The sequence below is a fragment of the Chiloscyllium plagiosum genome, unplaced genomic scaffold (assembly GCF_037043375.1).
Source record: "Chiloscyllium plagiosum isolate Xiang-an unplaced genomic scaffold, Cpla_swu_hap1 HiC_scaffold_4, whole genome shotgun sequence".
Classification (NCBI taxonomy): domain Eukaryota; kingdom Metazoa; phylum Chordata; class Chondrichthyes; order Orectolobiformes; family Hemiscylliidae; genus Chiloscyllium; species Chiloscyllium plagiosum.
In genome coordinates, this window is record NW_028270142.1 from 12,856,074 (window position 1) to 12,875,159 (window position 19,086).

Here is a 19,086-nt window from a genome sequence, read left to right on the forward strand (position 1 = left end):
GAGGCTAGTACAATTGCAACATTTGGATGGGTATATGAATAGGAAGGGTTTGGAGGGATATGGTCAGGGTGCTGGCAGGTAGGACTAGATTGGGTTTGGACATCTGGTTGGCATGGATGGGTTGGACCGAAGGTTCTGTTTCCGTGCTGTACATCTGACTCTGACTCTGTGTACAGCTCAGTAGCAAGCTTTGAAGAATTATTTCATAAATTAATTAATTTGGGATATCTAACCATATCAGGGTATCATACAACGTCACCTACGTTTCTAGTCTGACACTTTCTTAAAATAAAATGGTTGTGGAAACATTCAGCATCCGAAACAGAAAAGTTGAGTAATAGTTTAGTTGTCACCAGAATTGAATTGTGAACTGAATTCTGATAAAGGGCTCTGTTTGAAATATTATAAATGTTAGTTTTTCTTTCTAAGATGGTTAGACTAATTTTGTGGATATTTACTGATTTATTGAACAGATGGGTCTGTTTCCATGCTGTATGACTCTATGGGCTCTATGACTCTATATGCATGCTTATATTCTTTGACTTCTGTATAATATTTACAAAAAAAAACACAAATAAATGTAGATTTGATGTCAATTGACAAATTAGATTAAAAAATTCTTTCCCTACTGACTGATGAGCAGCAACAGATTCTACTAATTAGAAATGTACAGTACAAATCTCTTAGTGATAAGGACTTTAAATCCTTACGGTATCATGGATAATAATCTGAAAGTCTGAGTTAGATGTACGCTTGATTTCCAATTTATGTCTGGAATTAGAAAAATTCTTTGTGTTGCTCTTCTGGCTGTAATCTCTCAGTTTGATCATGAGCCATAGTGCTGGTTTTGTGAAGGGTATAAATTAATTGTGACATATCCACAAAAATTACAGTCATAGCTATAAAGTTCTTTAATTGTTGTGTGCCTCTTCTGTGTAATTAGAGTACTAGTGCAGTGCCAATCTTCTTTTCATGCCAGTTGGCATTCAGTTGTTAAGTAGATATATTGGAAAAATAATCAAAATATTATTTTGACTTCAGCCATTGTTTGCTTCAAATGCATATAATTTAAATTTTAAGTGCTGGATGCTTTAAAACACATCAAGGTGGATAAATCCCCAGGATCTGATCAGATGTACCCTAGAACTCTGTGGGAAGCTAGGGAAGTGATTGTTGGGCCCCTTGCTGAGTGTATAAGTCCTGCTAAGGTTTGCTTTCCCAAAATGCAGCACCTCACATTTATCTAAATTAAACTCTATCTGCCACTTCACATCATTGAAGGAGAGGGGGAGATGCTAAATGAGTAGTTTGCATCAATGCTTACTGTGGAGAAGGACATGGAAGATATAGAATGTAGGGAAATGGATGGTGACATCCTGAAATATGTTCATATTACAGAGGAGGAAGTGTTGGATGCTTTAAAGCACATCAAGGTGGATAAATCCCCAGGATCTGATCAGGTGTATCCTAGAACTCTGTCGGAAGCTAGGGAAGTGATTGTTGGGCCCCTTGCTGAGATGTATGTATTATCGATAGTCGCGGTGAGGTGCCGGAAGACTGGAGGTGGATGAACGTGGTACCACTATTTAAGAAGGGTGGTAAGGGCAAGCCAGGGAACTATAAACTGGTGAGCCTGACATCGGTGGTGGGCAAGTTGTCGGAGGAAATTCTGAGGGACAGGATTTACAAGTATTTGGAAAGGCAAGGACTGATTAGGGATGGTCAACATGGCTTTGTGTGTGGGAAATCATGTCTCAAGAACTTGATTGAGTCTTTTCAAGAAGTAACAAAGAGGATTGATAAGGGCAGAGTGGAGGACGTGATCTATATAGATGTCAGTAAGGCATTCGACAAGGTTCCCCATGGGCGACTGGTTAGCAAGGTTAGATCTCATCAAATACACGGAGAACTTGCCATTTGGACATAGAACTAGCTTGAAGATAGAAGACAGACAGAGGATGGTGGTGAGGGGTTGTTTTTCAGATTGAAGGCTTGTGACCAGTGGAGTGCCACAAGAATCGGTGCTGGATCCACTACTTTTCACCATTTATATAAATGATTTGGATGTGAACATAGGAGGTATAAGTTAGTAAGTTTGCAAATGACACCAACATTGGAGATGTAGTGGATAGCAAAGAAGGTTACCTCAGATTACAATGGGATCTTGATCAGATGGGCCAATGGGCTGAGAAGCGGCAGATGGAGTTTAATTTAGATAAATGTAAGGTACTGCATCTTGGGAAAGCAAATCTTAGCAGGACATATACACTTAATGGTAAGGTCTTAGGGAGTGTTGCTAAACAGAGACCTTGGAGTGCAGGTTCATAGGTCCTTGAAAGTAGAGTCACAGTTTGATAGGATTGTGAAGAAGGTATTTGGTATGTTTTCCTTTATTGGTCAGAACATTAAGTATAGGTGTTAGGAGGTCATGTTGCTGCTATATAGGACGTTGGTTAGGCCACTTTTGGAAGATTGCCTGCAATTCTGGTCTCCTTCCTATTGGAAGGATGTTGTAAAACTTGAAAGGGTTCAGGAAAGATTTACAAGGATGTTGCCAGGATTGTAGGATTTGGGCTACAGGGAGAGGCTGAATAGGATGGGGCTGTTTTTCCCTGGAGCATCGGAGGCTGAGGAGTGACCTCATAGAGGTTTATAAAATTGAGGGGCATGAATAGGATAAATAACCCAAGTCTTTTCCCTGGGGTGGAGGAGTCCAGAACTAGAGGGCATAGTTTAGGGTGAGAGGGGAAAGATATAAAAGAGACCTAAGGGGCAATTTTTTCACACAAAGGGTGGTGCGTGTATGGAATGAGCTGCCAGAGAAATTGGTGGAGGATGGTACAATTGCAACAATTGAAAGGCATCTGGATGAATCTATGAATAGGAAGGGTTTGGAGGGATATGGGCCAAGTGCTGGCAAATGGAACTAGATTAGTTTGGAATATCTGGTCTGCATGGATGAGTTGGATAGAAGGGTCTGTTTCTGTGACTCTGTTAGATTATAGTCCTACTTTACCAGTGGTATTATTTAAATAAATCCACGGAGTGTGCATAAAGATTTACGTCTTAATGCTTTGTGAAATAAAAGACTTAGATGAGCTGTATTTTAATGTCGCCAAAAGCAATTAGTTACTGCAAATTGGATTGGTTTTTAAATTACAAACTTCATTTAATTTACAATTTTAAGTTTTAATTCTTTTGCAGATTAGGATATGTACACATTTAAAGAATAGAGACATTACATTAGAAGTGATTTGTGTAGCAAATAATTACAAATTGAATTGACAACATCAATGGTCTAATCTGTGAGGCAAAGAATGTTGGAGACTGTTTAATTGTTTTTAATATTATTTTTCTTTTTATATTTAGACTTTCAGTATTTATTCTAGTGTGAGTGGATCACCACTGACTGCCAACAAGGCTTTTACTGCATTGGCACTTTTTGATAAATTTAATGCTCCACTTCACTTGCTCCCAGTGGTAAGTTGCATGCTGATCATTTTATTCAGTATTGAATACACTTAAAAGGTTTGAGTTACATGCTTTAGAAAGTAGCTAAAAAGGAATTGTGTTTTTCATTGCCAAATATCATTACTATTTTAGAGAACTTTGCTTGTTAGGAACATATCTGAAACTAAGCCAGGTAATTGTGCATCCCTTTATCAATATGTAAGAAAAATGTATCTATTTCCAGTTTTGAAAATTTGAATATATTAAATGTCTTCAGCTTTTTGGACAGTAAGTTATAGATTCCTATTATGTTTTGAGTGCATTCACTTCTAAGCAGCATATGTCTGATTCTAAGATTCTGTTCCCTTGCTCTGAATGCCCAAAGGAAGTGGTTTTTCTATACCTGTATCACAAATACTTTTATTTAAACACCTTAATTAAATCACTCCTCAAATATTCAAACTCTATTTAACACAAGCCAGGTTTTTGAGACTTATCCTAATTTAATCCTACAAGTTCCTTCATTATTTTGGTGAAAATCTGCCATGTTCTTGGAGGTCACTCTACTCTTTTTTTTGAGACAAAAGTCAGATAATGTGGATGCTCATAATTTGAAATAAAAGCAGCATATTCTGTAAATACTCAGCAGTGAAGAGACATTTGTGGAAAAGGGAAGCATTTAATAATTCCTGTTGGGAAACTAGCCAACTCACTCACCCACTAGGAAGGAGGCGGTCAGTTGAAGCTATTAATTAACTATTAGTTGACTACTTAATGGGCTTAATTGGTGGTGGGTCAAGAGATTTGCACATGGACCTACTTGGCCACAACTTAATTCATGAGATGGTAAGGAGAGGGTGAGTACCTCTTCAGGGCAGAGTCACCTCATTATCACCATTCATGCCACCTCCACTTCAGGAAAATTGCATCCTTTATCTCTTTAACCAATTGTGTTAAAAGATTGTAAATATAACTGTGCAACAAATGAGAAGAAAGGGTGAATTAGATTTACAAGAATCGACATCAGATTTGCAAACTTACACATATCAGGAAAGGATGCACAATCTGCTTTCTCTTCAAAAGTCAATTTTGTGACAGTAGTGAAAATATTCTGGAAACAATAATTTGAGGTGGAATTAGTAGTTACATGGAAAAGATAGGTTGACTAGGAAGGGTCAGCATGGATTTCTAAAGGACAAATCACGTTTACCTACCTTGCTGGAGATTTTCGAAGAGATAACAGAATGCCTTGGTAAGAGTGAGTCTATTAATATGTATGTGGACTTGTGGAAGGTGCTCAATGTGCTGCCACACAACAGACATGAGGAAAGTTATAGGTCATGGTATAAACAGGACAGTAAAGGTGTGTGTATAAAATTGACAGTAATAAGAAACAGAGCATAATAGCTAATGGATTTTTTTGAGTTGGAGAAAGGCTTAAAGTGGAGATCCTCAGGGTTCAGTATTGGGATCCTTGCTTTAATCTGATATATTTATGATCTGGATCTTGGTGTGCAGGGGACAATTTCAAAGTTTGCAGATAACATTAAACCTGGAAAAAGTTATAAATCATGAGGAGGTAAGAATGGAACTCTTAAAGCACATGGACACATTGGTGGAGTGGGAGAATAGGTGGGCAGATGAAGTTCAATGCCAGGAAGTGTGAGGTGATGCACTTGAGCATTGAGAAACAATAAAATTGGAGTTACAATTCACAAGGAATCCATATGCATATATGCACAGATTATTGAAAGTGGCAGCACAAGCAAAGAGAGCAGTTAATTAAACTTGAAGTGTCTGCTGCTTTATTAATAGGGACACAGAGTACAAGAACAAGGAGGTGATGTTGAACTTGAATAACACACTTGTTAGACTTCTCTGGCCACCACATAGGAAAATTACATTGGAGACAGTGCAGAAGCAATTTCCGAGTGGTTCCAGGACTGACAAATTTCAGTTATAAGGATAACTTGAAAAAATTGAATGGTTCTCCTTGGAGAGAAGAAAGCTGAGAAGAGTTTTGATTCAGGTTTTCAAAAGCATGAGTGGGCTGGATGGAGTTGATAGGGAGAAACTCTTTGTGCTCCTAAAGAGAACAAAAGTGAGGGCACATAGATTTAAAGTATGTGCAAAAAAAAAGCAACAATGATACGAGAAAACAAAAATTTTCATTCAGCAAACAGTTAGAATATTGAATATACTGCCTGGAAATGTGATGGAGGCAGGTTCAGTTGAGAGTTGAGGCATTCAAGATGACATTGGTTAGTTGAATAGAAATAACATACTGTGATAAGTGGGGAGAAAAAGGAAACTGTTGCAAGATAACGTTCATTTGAAGAACAGTGAATCCTAGGTTGAATGGCCTCCTTCTGTGCGGCAACAATTGTGATTCTATAAAGAGAAGTCCAGAAAATGTGATCTAATAGGTGTCATAAAAAGCTCTGAACAGTAAGAGAGTGGACACATGGTTTCAACTTGTGGGGGAAAAGTGGAACTATTGGCCATTAATATAGAAGTCAAGAAATCAAATAGAAAGTTCATAAGAAGTTTCCTATTCGATTCAGAGACTGGTGAAAATATGGAACCCATTATAACAAGGGATATTTGAGGGAATTAGTATAGCACAATTTAAGGAAGATCTTAAACCTGTAAAGGAAAGAAAATTGAAAGTTATGTAGAAACTTAGGGAAGGACAGAGAAGAGGAAGCTTGTGGGGAACATAATGTAAGTATGGTCAGAATGGCCATACATTGCTTGGTGTATTCTACAGAACCATTCAGCTTGTGGGGAAGTTTTGGTGAAGCACATTTTGCAGGAAATGAGCAGAGAAGTGGAAAACGATTTACTTTGCCTCATACACCCGAGTCTAAGGCTGACAAAGCAATCCAGTTCTTTCCTGTCCATTGCCAATGTTCTTGCATTGCTCTAAAATCTGTTATCTGACTGGAGATATCTGCTGACAGTGTGGTACATAGTCGTCGTTGTACTCCCAATAGGAGCCCATTGCATGATCTGATGGGAAGGCCATAATGATGAAAGTCTATGACATATTAAAGCCAGCTGGGCCATCTTTGCAGATAATGCATAAAACAAGAGGCTGTTCTGAGTGTTTCTTTTCTTCATTGTTTGGTATAAAATGCCTCCAGTGTATGTCCAGATCCTTTGAAGACATCTGGTGTCGAAGGCATTGAGTTTCCTTTCTTAACAGTCTTTTAAGGTACAAGTCTATAAACTAAATAATAGAGTGGAGAGCACATTTGTGTTATGGAGCCAAAGCTTTGCTTTCATGAAAAGCTTTTTACTGTTTCAAGTCTCGTTTCATATAGTTAAAAGCTGATGGTTTTTTAACTTAGTATCCCTTTGAGCTTTTGTCAATGATTGTCTAAATATTAATGAAACAATCCAAATGAATTAAGTTCTTTCTGATCTTAGCTTTGTTTTGATTAATGTGACCATGTTAATTGTTGGTGGTCTACCATCCTTTTCTTTTATTTTCTTGATGTTTATGGTCTGTTGATTGAGTTGACGAGCTGTCAGAACCCTGTTATGCTGTCCGGAAGGTTAGTATTTTACCAAAGCCAAATTGTCCAATTATTTACCCTACTACACCTTTCTTTTCCAGTATCCATGATATGGCCAAATGTTTAATCATCTGCGAATCTCTTAACCATGTCCTTTACTTTTAGCTCTAAATTTTTGAGCCCTGTGGAAACCATTAGAAACAGTAGTCCAGTCCTAAAAACATTCATCAATCATAGCCTTTAGTTTCTGTAACTCTGCTAATTTTTGATCTGAAATTTTACTTTCCCTTTGATCCTATGTCATTTTAAATTCCATAGCATTCTGGTGGTGATCCAGTATCCATGGTTAAGTAAAAAGGGCAGTGTCAAACTTTTTTTTAAAAAAGGGTACAGACCTCCTTCTGTGCTCTAATAATTCTGAGGTTCTGTCAGTAGGCAGGTCAGAATTCTGTATAGAGAAATTTTACAAAAGTGAATTATCACCAAAAATAATAATGAGGGAAAATTAGAATATGAGAAAAGATAGCAAGAAATACGAAAACAAACGGTAAGCGTTTCTACAAATATGTAAAAAAGAACAGTTAAGGAAGTGAGTATTGGTTGTATTGAAGGTGGGTTTGGGGATTTAAGTGTGGAAAATAAAACAGCAGATGAATTAAACAGGTATTGTGCATCAGGCTCACTATAAAGGATACAGTAACACTCTAGAATAGCTTTAATTCATGAAGGAGGAAACTCAAAATTACGATCACCAGGGAAGCAGCATTGAACAAACTGTTGGAACACTGGGCTGACAAGTCCCCGGGTACTGATGGACTTCATCAGAGGGTCTTAATCAAAATAGCTAATGAAATAGTTGATGCGTTGGTTTTAATTTGCCGAAATTCCCTCAAGTCAAGAAAGTTCTGTTGGATAGTAAAATAGTGATTATAACTCCTTTTTATTCAAAAATAGAGAGATATAGAAAACATGAAACTGGAAAATAAAAGCTCTTGATGCAGGGGTAATATATTGGAATACATAGAAAATTAAATAGAAAATGATTTGGAGATGCCGGTGTTGGACTGGGATGTACAAAGTTAAAAATCACACAACACCAGGTTATAGTCCAACAGGTTTAATTGGAAGCACACCTTGACAATCACTTGATGAAGGAGCAGCGCTCCGAAAGCTCGTGTGCTTCCAATTTAAACCTGTTGGGCTATAACCTGGTGTTGTGTGATTTTAAACTAAATAGAAAATGGTTGCTCAGTTTGTTGACAGCACAGTGATAGATAGGAAAATAAATAATGAAGAAAATTTTGAGTATGATAAGTGACCTGACAAATGGCACAATGTGAATTTGACCATTGTGGCCGGAAGAATAATGAAAAGTGCTTCCTTAATTGAGTGAGATTGTAGAGACATGGGGTGTCCTCTTCTAGAAAACTTTACCACTGAACTTTTAAATAGGTATATTTGTGTAAGTCATGGAGATGTACAGCATGGAATCAGACCCTTCGGTCCCATTTGCCAGCACCCGGCCCATATCCCTCCAAACCCTTCCTATTCATAGACCCATCCAGATGCCTTTGAAATGTTGCAATTGTACCAGCCTCCACTACCTCCTCTGGCAGTTCATTCCATACATGCACCACCCTCTGTGTGAAAAGGTTGTCCATTAGGTCTCTTCTATATTTTCCCCTCTTACCCTAAACCTATGCCCTCTACTTCTGGATTCCCCGACCCCAGGGGAAAGACCTCATCTATTTACCCTATTCGTGCCCTTCATGATTTTATGAACCTCTATAAGGTCACCCCTCAGCCTCCGACACTCCAAGGAAAACAGCCCAGCCTTTTCAATCTCTCCCTATAGCTCAAATCCTCCAACCCTGGCAACATCTTTGTAACTCTTTTCTGAACCATATCAAGTTTCACAACATCCTTCGGATAGGCAGGAGTCCAGAATTGCATGCAATATTCCAAAAATGGCCTAACCAATATTCTGTACAGCCACAACATGACCTCCCAACTCCTATACTCAATATACTGACCAATAAGGGAAAGCATACTAAATGCCTCCTTCCCTATCCTATCTACCTGTGACTCTACTTTCGAGGAGCTATGAACCTGCACTCCACGGTCTCTTTTGTTCAACAACACTGCCTAGGACCTTACCATGAAGCATATACCATTAAGTATATAAATCCTACTAAGACTTGCTTTCCCAAAATGCAGCACCTTGCCTAACTTTCTATATTCTCCCTTCAGAATCTCATCCTTTTCCCTTCCTATATTGTTGGTTCCAATGTGTACAATGACCTCTTGCTGATCCTTCTTCCTTTGAGAACATTTTGCACCCTCTCTGAGACATCCTTGATCCTGGCACCAGGGAGGCAACCCACCATTCCGATTTTTCGTTGCTGCCTGCAGAAACGTCTGTCTGTGACTCTGACTAGAGAGTCCCCAAACACAATTGTTCGCTTGGAACCCAACGTACCCCTCATTACATTTGATCCTGTCTCAACACCAGAAACTAGGCTGTCCGTGCTACATTCCCCTGAGAATCCATCACTCCCTATATTTTGAAATCCTGTAATTGCAACAAATAATCAAGAAATCTAATAAAATATTATCATTTATTCCTAAGAAACATTGAGTGCAAAAATAGGTTATGCTTTAGTTATATTTGGCATTAACTGGAACTACATTTGAAGTACTAGATACGTTATTTGTTACCCTATTTAAGGAAGGATGTAAATGCATTGAAGCAGTTCAATGAGGTTTACTCAACCAGTACCTAGAATGTACAGGTTTTCTTGTGAGGAAAGAGTGGACAGGTTAGGATGGTACCTACCTATGTGCGTTTAAAAGAGTAAGAGATGACTTGATTGAAGTTTAAAAGATCCTAGAGAGTCTTGCCAGGAATCTATTCGAATTGAAATGTGATCATTACTGCTAAAGTGCTGTCCCACTGATGAGTCTTTCACCTTCCCAGATTTATTCATTAAAATGAAATCTAGAAATGCCCCTTCTCTTTTTTGAAACTGATAGATATTTGATTTTAAAAAACACAGGCCTCTTGTACCATCTGCTGGGTCTTTTTTGCTGATCACCCGTTCCCCCTTTCCCTTCTGCTGCAACCTGACCAAATCTAGAAAGAATACCAACCAACCCACTGCCCTGTGGCTGAAAATTCCACCTCCCCTCCGCCAAGGATATGCAGGTCCTGGGCCTCCTCCATTGCCACTCCCTTACCACCCGACACGTGGGGAAGAAAGCCTCATCTTCCACCTCTGAACCCTCCAACCCCATGGCATCAATGTGGTTTTTACCAGTTTGTTCATTGCCCCCACGTTCCCATCTGCCCCCCCCGTCCCACCTTATCCAAGTTCCAACCTTCCAGCTCAGCACTGCCCTCATGACCTGTCCCACTGCCAATCTTCCTTCCCATCTATCCACTCCATCATCCCCTCTGAGCTATCACCTTTACTCCCACCTCCATCCACCTATTGCACTCTTAGCTACCTACCCCCCTCCCATTTATCTGTCCATTCCCGAGGCTCCCAGCCTCATCCCTGATGAAGGGCATTTGCCCGAAATGTCGATTTTTCTGGTCCTTGGATGCTGCCTGACCTGCTGTGCTTTTCCAGCACCACACTCTCAACTCTAATCTCCAACATCTGCCAAAGTCCTCACTTTTGCCAAATCTAGAAACATAATATCCAACTGTTGTTCACCCTAAAATTGCAGTTTTTGAGAATCCAAATGAAGAAAACATGTTAATGGTAGCAAAGAGCTAAAAGGGTAAGTTTTTTTTTGTTGCAATCAAAATGTTTGGTCCCCATCATGTGGGAACATTTTAAAATGTGTAACTTATTGCTTGCAGTTGTATGACTGGATGGGTAGATGGTGCACTGTGAAGTTACCGTCTTAAGGTGACTTTGAGTAAGTTTCTAGAATAGAATGTATTATTATGCCAGCAACCCAATTCCTGAAATACAATGTACACATTGCAGTACAGAGCTGTCATGCACTTTTGCTAAATATTCAGTACGAATTTGTTCTTATTTAGCCATACTTTCATTTGCAGCCACTAAATAGTTTTTTTGTACATTTATCATTGTTTAAATGTTAAGTGACTATCAGTGTGTCACCTAACACTTAGTTTATTTTTCAGAAGTGGTTCTATCTTTTCCTGTTCTCCTTCACTCCAGATAATAAAAATAACAGTGAATGCAGTTGTCAGCACTTGTCGATTGTCATCTTTCTTTAACACTGAGGAATTGAAACGAACAACAGCATCTCCTATTGGATCCACAGAGGCAGAATATTGCTTAACTCCTCCTGACACCTCTGACCGGAATGGATACATGCCTGTTGAAGTAAGGGGATCTTGAAACTTTTAAGAAAGATAATACAATTAACACTCTCTTGACTAAAGCAACTAAATATTCTCCATTTATGTTTATACACTTCGCATATCTCTGAACAATCTTTCAGGAAATGTTATAAAAAAAATAGGCACAGGTGATATGCAGGAGTCGAAAAGTGTGGCGCTGGAAAAGCACAGCCAGTTAGGCAAAATTCAAGGAGTAAGACAGTCAACGTTTTGAGCATAAGCTCTTCATCAGGAATGTGGGAAGGGCCCAAGTGGACTAAGAGATAAAGGGAGGGGTTGTAGTGTTGGGGGGATGGTTGCTAGGAATGAAGGTGGTAAATGGTAGGTGGGGGGTGTGATGGTGATAGGTCAGAGTGGAGGGTGGAGCAGATAGGCGGGAAGGAAGATGGTCAAGTCGGACAGTTCAAGAGGATAGTACAGAGTTGGAGTGTTGGATCTGGGATAAGGTGGGGGGAGGGGAAATGAGGAAACTGGTGAAATTGACATTGATTCCGTCTGGCTGAAGGATTCCAAGGTGGAAGGTGAGGCATTCTTCCTCCAATCGTTGGATGGCTAGGATTTGGCAGTGGAGGTGGCCCATGACTTGCATGTCCTTCGCAGAGCGTGAGAGGGAGTTAGTGTTTGGCCACAGGGTGGTGGGGTTATTTGCTGCGTGATGTTACTTATGTCTGGTTGCCTCTAACTAAAACAAGAAACTGTTTAAGTATCTTTTCAGTGGTCAGTGTGTTAATTTGTGACACATACTGTTCTGTTGTACAACACTTCTAATTAATTTCCATAAAAACTAATGCTTTTTGTGTAATTCTTATTTTGGTGGTAGCTTCAGCTAAACTAATCCAAAAAAACCTTTTTTAATGATAAATTTAAAATGCAAATCAACTAAACTACAAAATTATTTTGCATCAAAAGTTTTAAAAAAAAGCATCATTACTGAAGCAGAAGTGAATTCTGAGTATACAAAAGCAAACATTCCTGGAGAAACTCAGCAGATCTGATGACATAAAGCTATAGAGATGTACAGCACAGAAACAGACCCTTTGATCTAACTCATCCATGCCGACTAGATATCCTAACCTAATCATGTCCCATTTGCCAGCACCCAGCCCATATCTCTCTAAACCCTTCCTAATCATATACCCATCCAGATATCTTTTAAATATTGTAATTGTACCAGCCTCCCACACTTTCTTGGGCAGCTCATTCCATACATGCACCAGCCTCTGCGTTAAAAAGTTGCCCTTTAGATCTCTTTTAAATCTTTCCCTTCTCACCCTAAACCCATGCCCTCTAGTTCTGAAGTCCCCACCGAAGGAAAAAGACCTTGTCTATTTATCCTATTCATGCCCCTCATAATTTTATAAACCTCTAAATGTCACTCCTCAGCATCTGACACTCCAGGGAAAACAGCCCCAGCCTACCCAGCCTCTCCATCTGTGGAAGAGAACAGAGTTAATGTTTTGAGTTCAGTGACCCTTCACCTTTGCCCCTTCTCCAGCTAGTTCTGTTTTTATGTATCTCATTTACATGAAACCATGCCCCTGAAAATGTTTTTTCATGGAATGTAACTGTTCGTAGCATGCACCTTCATTATAGGCGAAGTCCTGAAAGCAAGGTATTATCGTAGTCATGGAAAAAATTGACAAATTAGCTTTAATTACTAATCGCAGGATGATTTGCAAAAGCTGAAAAAGAGCTGAGCAAAGTATTAATCCTTTCTCCAACTCTTGACTTCTTGCCATCAATGACGAGGAAGCATTCAAATCTTGGGTAGAGATGTATAGGAATTTTGAAGATCAAGTTTGTGTCAGCTATGGATTTGTAATGTCATTTCATTTCAATTACTACTTATCCCATTCAACTTGCATTAACTGTCAATAAGCTATCTCAAAATCTTCATGAAAATCTAGTTGAATCGGTAAAGTGAGCTCTGCTCCTTGAGCTATTCTCACCTCCCCTTGTCAAAATATGCCAGAACAAGAAACCACAAGATCAGTTGTATGTATCGCTGCCAGAACTTCACTCTTCTAAGCAGTAAATTAATTCAAGAACAAGCCAAAAGAAACTAAATGTAGCAGCTGTGATCCAACCACAACTCTTCAAATCTTACCTGTACTATATTTTGGAATGTACCAAAAACAGCTCAGATACCTGAAGCATCCACTAACTATGCCCAATTATAGGTTATTCAGTAATTAACTTAATTAAATGAATTAACCTTCTTTACATTGTGTTCTAAGGAACTGCACAGCCTATAGAGGACATTCTTGTACTGTAAAAGCCAACAAGAGACTTGACCTGCAGTGCGTTCATAGTGATATACCTCAAATGGAAGGCACATTGGCCTTAAAGTGTACTGTAATTTTAATGTTGAACTATTAAATCCTCTTCTTCCTCCCAAACTTTGTCTTTGGACCTATAAAAACCTAGGATGGCTGTCTTATTGGTGAGGTAAAAAGAAACTACACAAAAGAGATCTGAAGTTGCCATTATGTCTTTTAAGTGGGACCATCCAGAAATAGTGAACATTTCCTGTAGTTGCTAATATGATTGGAGACGTCTGGAAGTGACGAAGGATGAATGAGAGTACGATTAGAAAATGGTTGAGGCAGCAGCACAGATAGGTGATATTATCAAATTCCATTTAGGCTATCATTGTTGAGGAGACAATGTTCAAGCTAGCAGTTCAACTCTGCATTGAACATGACTCTGAAATGCAGAAGGTCTTGTTCAAAAGAAATATCTTTACCCAGCCTATTCACAAAAGTCTTAATTTTCTAAACCGGGAAGCCAGATAGAAAATTGTATGGAGATATGCTTGATCTCATCCATTTTTTTTATCTCCAGCTTTTCTGTCATGATGTCAACATTTCACATGTGCCTGTAGCATGTCTTGGTTAACTTCCAAGCATTTCTGAGAAGTGGGAGGTAATATTAACAGGATACAAATGTACTGAATGAAGACTCATGAGGAAAGTAATGCTTAATTATAAGCGAGTGAGACAATAGTGGAGGTGCAAAATGATTTAGGCATTCAAGCATGCTAAAAAGCAATAATCAGATGTTAATGGATTGTTAACCTTAATTGATTACCAGTCTAGATTATCAAGGGGAAAAGATGGTATAAACCAGGTTTATAACATTTCTGAAATACCAAAATGGCCATTGCACCTTAGAATGGCTAGACTGGTCTCATCAAAAGAGTAGCGCAAATGAAGTAGAATATTATCAGGACCCGACAGATTTGATGACAAGGAGACTTGGTACAAAGTAGATTTGTATTCCCTAGAATGTAAAAAGTAAGGGGTCAATTTAATTGATTTTATTTTGAACTGTGAAAAGAGTTGGTAAGATAGGTAGAAATATTTTCTGCTGATGGCAAAATCTAGGACCAGGTGATGTAATCTTAAAATGAGGACTGGTCCATTCAGGAGAGAAATTAAGAAACACTGTCGTGCAAAGGATGGTAGCAATGTGGAATGTACTCCCACAAAGAGTAATTGAAGTTGTCTCAGTTAATAATTTTTAAATGGTAGATGTTTGGTAGCCAAATGATAACCAGGAATATGGTTGAGCCAAGGCAAATGGATGCAGTTGAGATCTAGATCAACTTCAAGATTGTTGAATGGTGAAACAGGTTCAAAGAGCTGAATGTGCTAAATTTTTTCCTTCTTTCTAATTAATGTTAGAACATTTATTTCTGTAGGTATTCGCAGATATTGAGAGTTTGGTCGTTTGATAGGAAATGCAAGAGTCTTGAGTACTATGCAGTTGTTTTTTGATCTCACAAATTGATACTGAGAAAAGGAATTTAATTTTTAAAAACTTAATAGAGCAAAAGATTTAAACATTCTCTTTGAACTTGTGGTTTTGGTTAAGTATAATTTTAAGTGCACATTGTGATATGGAATATGTGACTTATAAGTATTTTAATATCATTTACCTTTGATTTTGGATTTTTAAATTTAATCACAGAAATTCCATATGCCGCTAGATCAAAATTCAAAATATTTCTACGGCCATTATGAATTATTTTAAAGCGGCTTGTGAGGGAGGTGGCCTCCAAGAACAAATGGGAATTTGTGTGTATTGGGAGAATTCATAAGTGAACAAAGAAAACAGTGTTAAGCATTGAGATGGAAGATTCAGGAATTTTTGGGGGGCTTGGGGGAAACACCCATAGTCTAAAAATGAAGATTTATTTTTCAGTTTGGGTAGTTCTGTAAGGTTCTTAGCTGAAGTTGGAGCTGTAAAGTGGTATTTTCTGAGAAAAGGAAAAGAGATTTTAGAATTGTTAAACATAGGTTACCACAGTGTAAAGAATTCAGTTCAAAAGCTCTAGACCAGAAATGTTCACCCTGGAGCACTTATAGCTGGGAAAATTTAAGCTCAGTTATATGATAAAACAGGGAAGAGGCTTCAGATTCTCTCAACCAGGAATGGAAAGCATAGCCGCGTCAAGCCTTTTTGTGGGATCGGGAATGGTACTCTCATTGGTTTTTGAGTACTGTAACTGGACTCTTTTAGGATTAGTGGAGTTGTTTCAAAATATTTAAACTTATGTTAATGTAAATATCTTGATTTATTCTAGATTACCTTCATTTCTTTGCATAATAATTTTTTTGTTTGTAAAGCCAAATCTGCAGCATTGTATGCTTATGTTTCGGGGAGCAACCATCTCATTTATGACAAAAAAGGTCTATCATGTCAGATTTCAGTCTGAGATCTGAATTTTCAGTCTCGACATCACCTGGGATTGTAACAACATACAAATGATTTTATTATTTGTTTTAATGGATATTTGAAGGAGTCATTTGCTTGATCTCTTCTAAAAAATGAAATGCACTCTTCTTATATTTGACTTGAATTTCACAGCTTGTACAGACAGAAGGGAAAGATGTTACTGATCATTCTAACAACTGCAATGATTTGCAAGACCACCCAGACAAACCCCATCTGGACTCTTTAATTAATGATTGCAATGGGGCAAAACCAGATGAAAGCATTGTAGATGATGTGGATCTCCTTCCCAGTTGCAGGTAAAGTTTCAAAACATGTTTATTCACTAAGTACAGTGAATTCTTTTATTGCATTTGAAAACCAATGGTTGTGTAATTGAATAAAAGACTTCTTTACAATATATCAAGCAAGGCATCAGGCATTTAAACATTTAGAATATCCTTTAAAAAAATAGTCAATTTATTTGGTTGATGAAATTCCAAATATCGTTTGAACAGATTTGACTAACATTACTGCTTCTTAAGCACATTCACTTACAAGTCGGTGAATTTTCCAGCTAAAATTCCAAATATTAGGTATTACATTATTTGAAGTTCTCAAATAATTTGAAACTTTGACAGCGACTAAGGAGAGGTAAGTTAAGTATGGTTTAAGGTGATATGTGGGTAGATAAAAAGGTAAGGTGGCAGGTGGATGAGGAGGAGAGTTAAGCCAATGAGGGCCTGAGGTGGGTTGATGGGTGGCGATGTGTTGTCAATTCTTGTAAGGATAAGCCAAGTTTTGCGGGGGATATTCGGCTTGTCAGGTTTTGTAGTTTGGTTGTTCAGTTTAGTAGTTACTTAATAGTTAGTTTTTAATTCACCAGTCTTTCCTGGACAATGGATACATTTAAGTGAATCAGAATTTTTGGAAACCTACAACGTTAAGAGTACCTTTTTTGGAGAGTTCCAGATGCAGGGTAATTGCCCATAGAAGTGCTATATAACTCACCAAAGTTCGATACAATTGAAGCAATACTCATGTTCTCTTGTGATAAATACCAATGTACTATTTACCTTCCTCCTTGTTTACTGCAACTGCAAGTTAGCTTATAAACAAGGATACTCTGGTCCCTTTGATCAGTAGCACTTCCCAGTTTCTTACCATTTAAGAAATACGCTGAATGCTGTTTCTTCTAACAAATTTGATAACTTCACACATCCATGTTGTAATTGTCTGCTGTGTTCTTTCCCACTCATTCTGGCTGTCCAAATTTCCCTGAAGCCTTTTTGCATCATCCTCAAAACATATTTTTGCCTATGTAGGGTTTGTGTCATTTGCAAACTTAGGAATACTATATTGGGTCCCCACTTCCAAATCATTGATATAGGTTTTGAACAGTTGGGGCACAAGGAATCATTCTTGTCGTCCTCCACCAGTCAGAATCTGACAACCTGAGAATGATCTATTTATATGGATGCCCATCCTGTTTTCTCTCCATTAACCAATCTTCAATCCATTACTAGTATATTACCCCTACTTCGTATTCTCATATTATTTACTAACCTGCTACATGGGACCTTATTGAAAGCCTTTGAAAATCCAAATCATGTCCACTGGTTCCCCCACATCTCCTCTGTCAGTGACAAACCTCTCAACAGGTTGGTGAAACATGATATTCCTTTAACAAATTTGTGTTTTGTACCCACTTAGATAATTATTTTCTAAATGTCCAGTTATCACATCTTTAAGAATAGTTTCTAGTTTCTACCCTACAACTGCTGTCAGGATGTTCTGCAGGCACTGTTCCAAACTCTATTGAATTTTGAAAGATGATCACCAATGCATCCAATGTTTCTACAGCTGGGCTGGTGACGATTCGCCGCCGATGATTAGCCACTGCCAGTTTGCCATCAGCGTTTCTCCACTGGAGTCGTTTGACCTCTGGAGACTAGAGTCATAGAGTCATAGAGATGTACAGCATGGAAACAGACCCTTCGGTCCAACCTGTCCATGCTGACAAGATATCCCAACCCAATCTAGTCCCACCTGCCAGCACCTGGCCCATATCCCTCCAAACCCTTCCTATTCATATACCCATCCAAATGCCTCTTAAATGTTGCAATTGTACCAGTCTCCACCACATCCTCTGGCAGCTCATTCCATACACGTACCACCCTCTGCGTGAAAAGGTTGCCCCTTAGGTCTCTTTTATATCTTTCCCCTCTCACCCTAAACCTATGCCCTTTAGTTCTGGACTCCCCGACCCCAGGGAAAAGACTTTGTCTATTTATCCTATCTATGCCCCTCATAATTTTGTAAACCTCTATAAGGTCACCCCTCAGCCTCCGACGCTCCAGGGAAAACAGTCCTAGCCTGTTCAGTCTCTCCCTGTAGCTCAGATCCTCCAACCCTGGCAACATCCTTGTAGATCTTTTCTGAACCCTTTCAAGTTTCACGACATCTTTCCGATAGGAAGGAGACCAGAATTGCATGCAATATTCCAACAGTGGCCTAACCAATGTCCTGTACAGCCACAACATGATCTCCCAACTCCTGTACTCAATACTCTTACCAATAAAGGAAAGCATACCAAACGCCTTCTTCACTATCCTATCTACCTGCGACTCCACTTTCAAGGAGCTATGAACCTGCACTCCAAGCTCCCTTTGTTCAGCAACACTCTATTTGCCACCGGAAATATATATATGTACTGATTGTTTTCCCTCCCACCTGTTCTTTCATACTTCTCAGTCCCCTTTATTTATACAACTACATACTACATATTGATTTTAAAAAAAAGAGGTAAAATAAATATCATTTTATTGGTTTATATGTAAAAATGAGTTACAAACTTTAACCAGAAAAAGGAAATATATTTAAAAATCTTTATAAGGAAGTTTCATATTAGACCACTTAGCTTATGTCTGTGAATGTAATTTGGTGAATCTATAAAGAGTGGGCTGAGATAGCCAACATTACTTTCTCTGATAGAGAACCTGTGTCCTTCCTGTGTTT

The 19,086-nt window shown here is 38.5% G+C and overlaps 1 protein-coding gene across 4 annotated transcripts in view; it reads left to right on the plus strand.

The window, feature by feature from the left end:
- LOC122549405 (ATP-binding cassette sub-family C member 9-like) overlaps positions 1-19,086 on the plus strand; it is a 142,644-nt gene that overhangs the window by 59,195 nt on the left and 64,363 nt on the right. For all 4 annotated transcript variants that reach the window (XR_006311522.2, XM_043689172.2, XM_043689176.2 and 1 more), the window contains 3 exons: positions 3,370-3,480; positions 11,168-11,335; positions 16,225-16,388. Coding sequence is in view for 3 of the 4 variants with exons in the window: in XM_043689172.2 (XP_043545107.2) it covers positions 3,370-3,480; positions 11,168-11,335; positions 16,225-16,388 (443 nt within the window). In the remaining variant the exon portion in view is untranslated. The remainder of the gene's footprint in view (positions 1-3,369; positions 3,481-11,167; positions 11,336-16,224; positions 16,389-19,086) is intronic.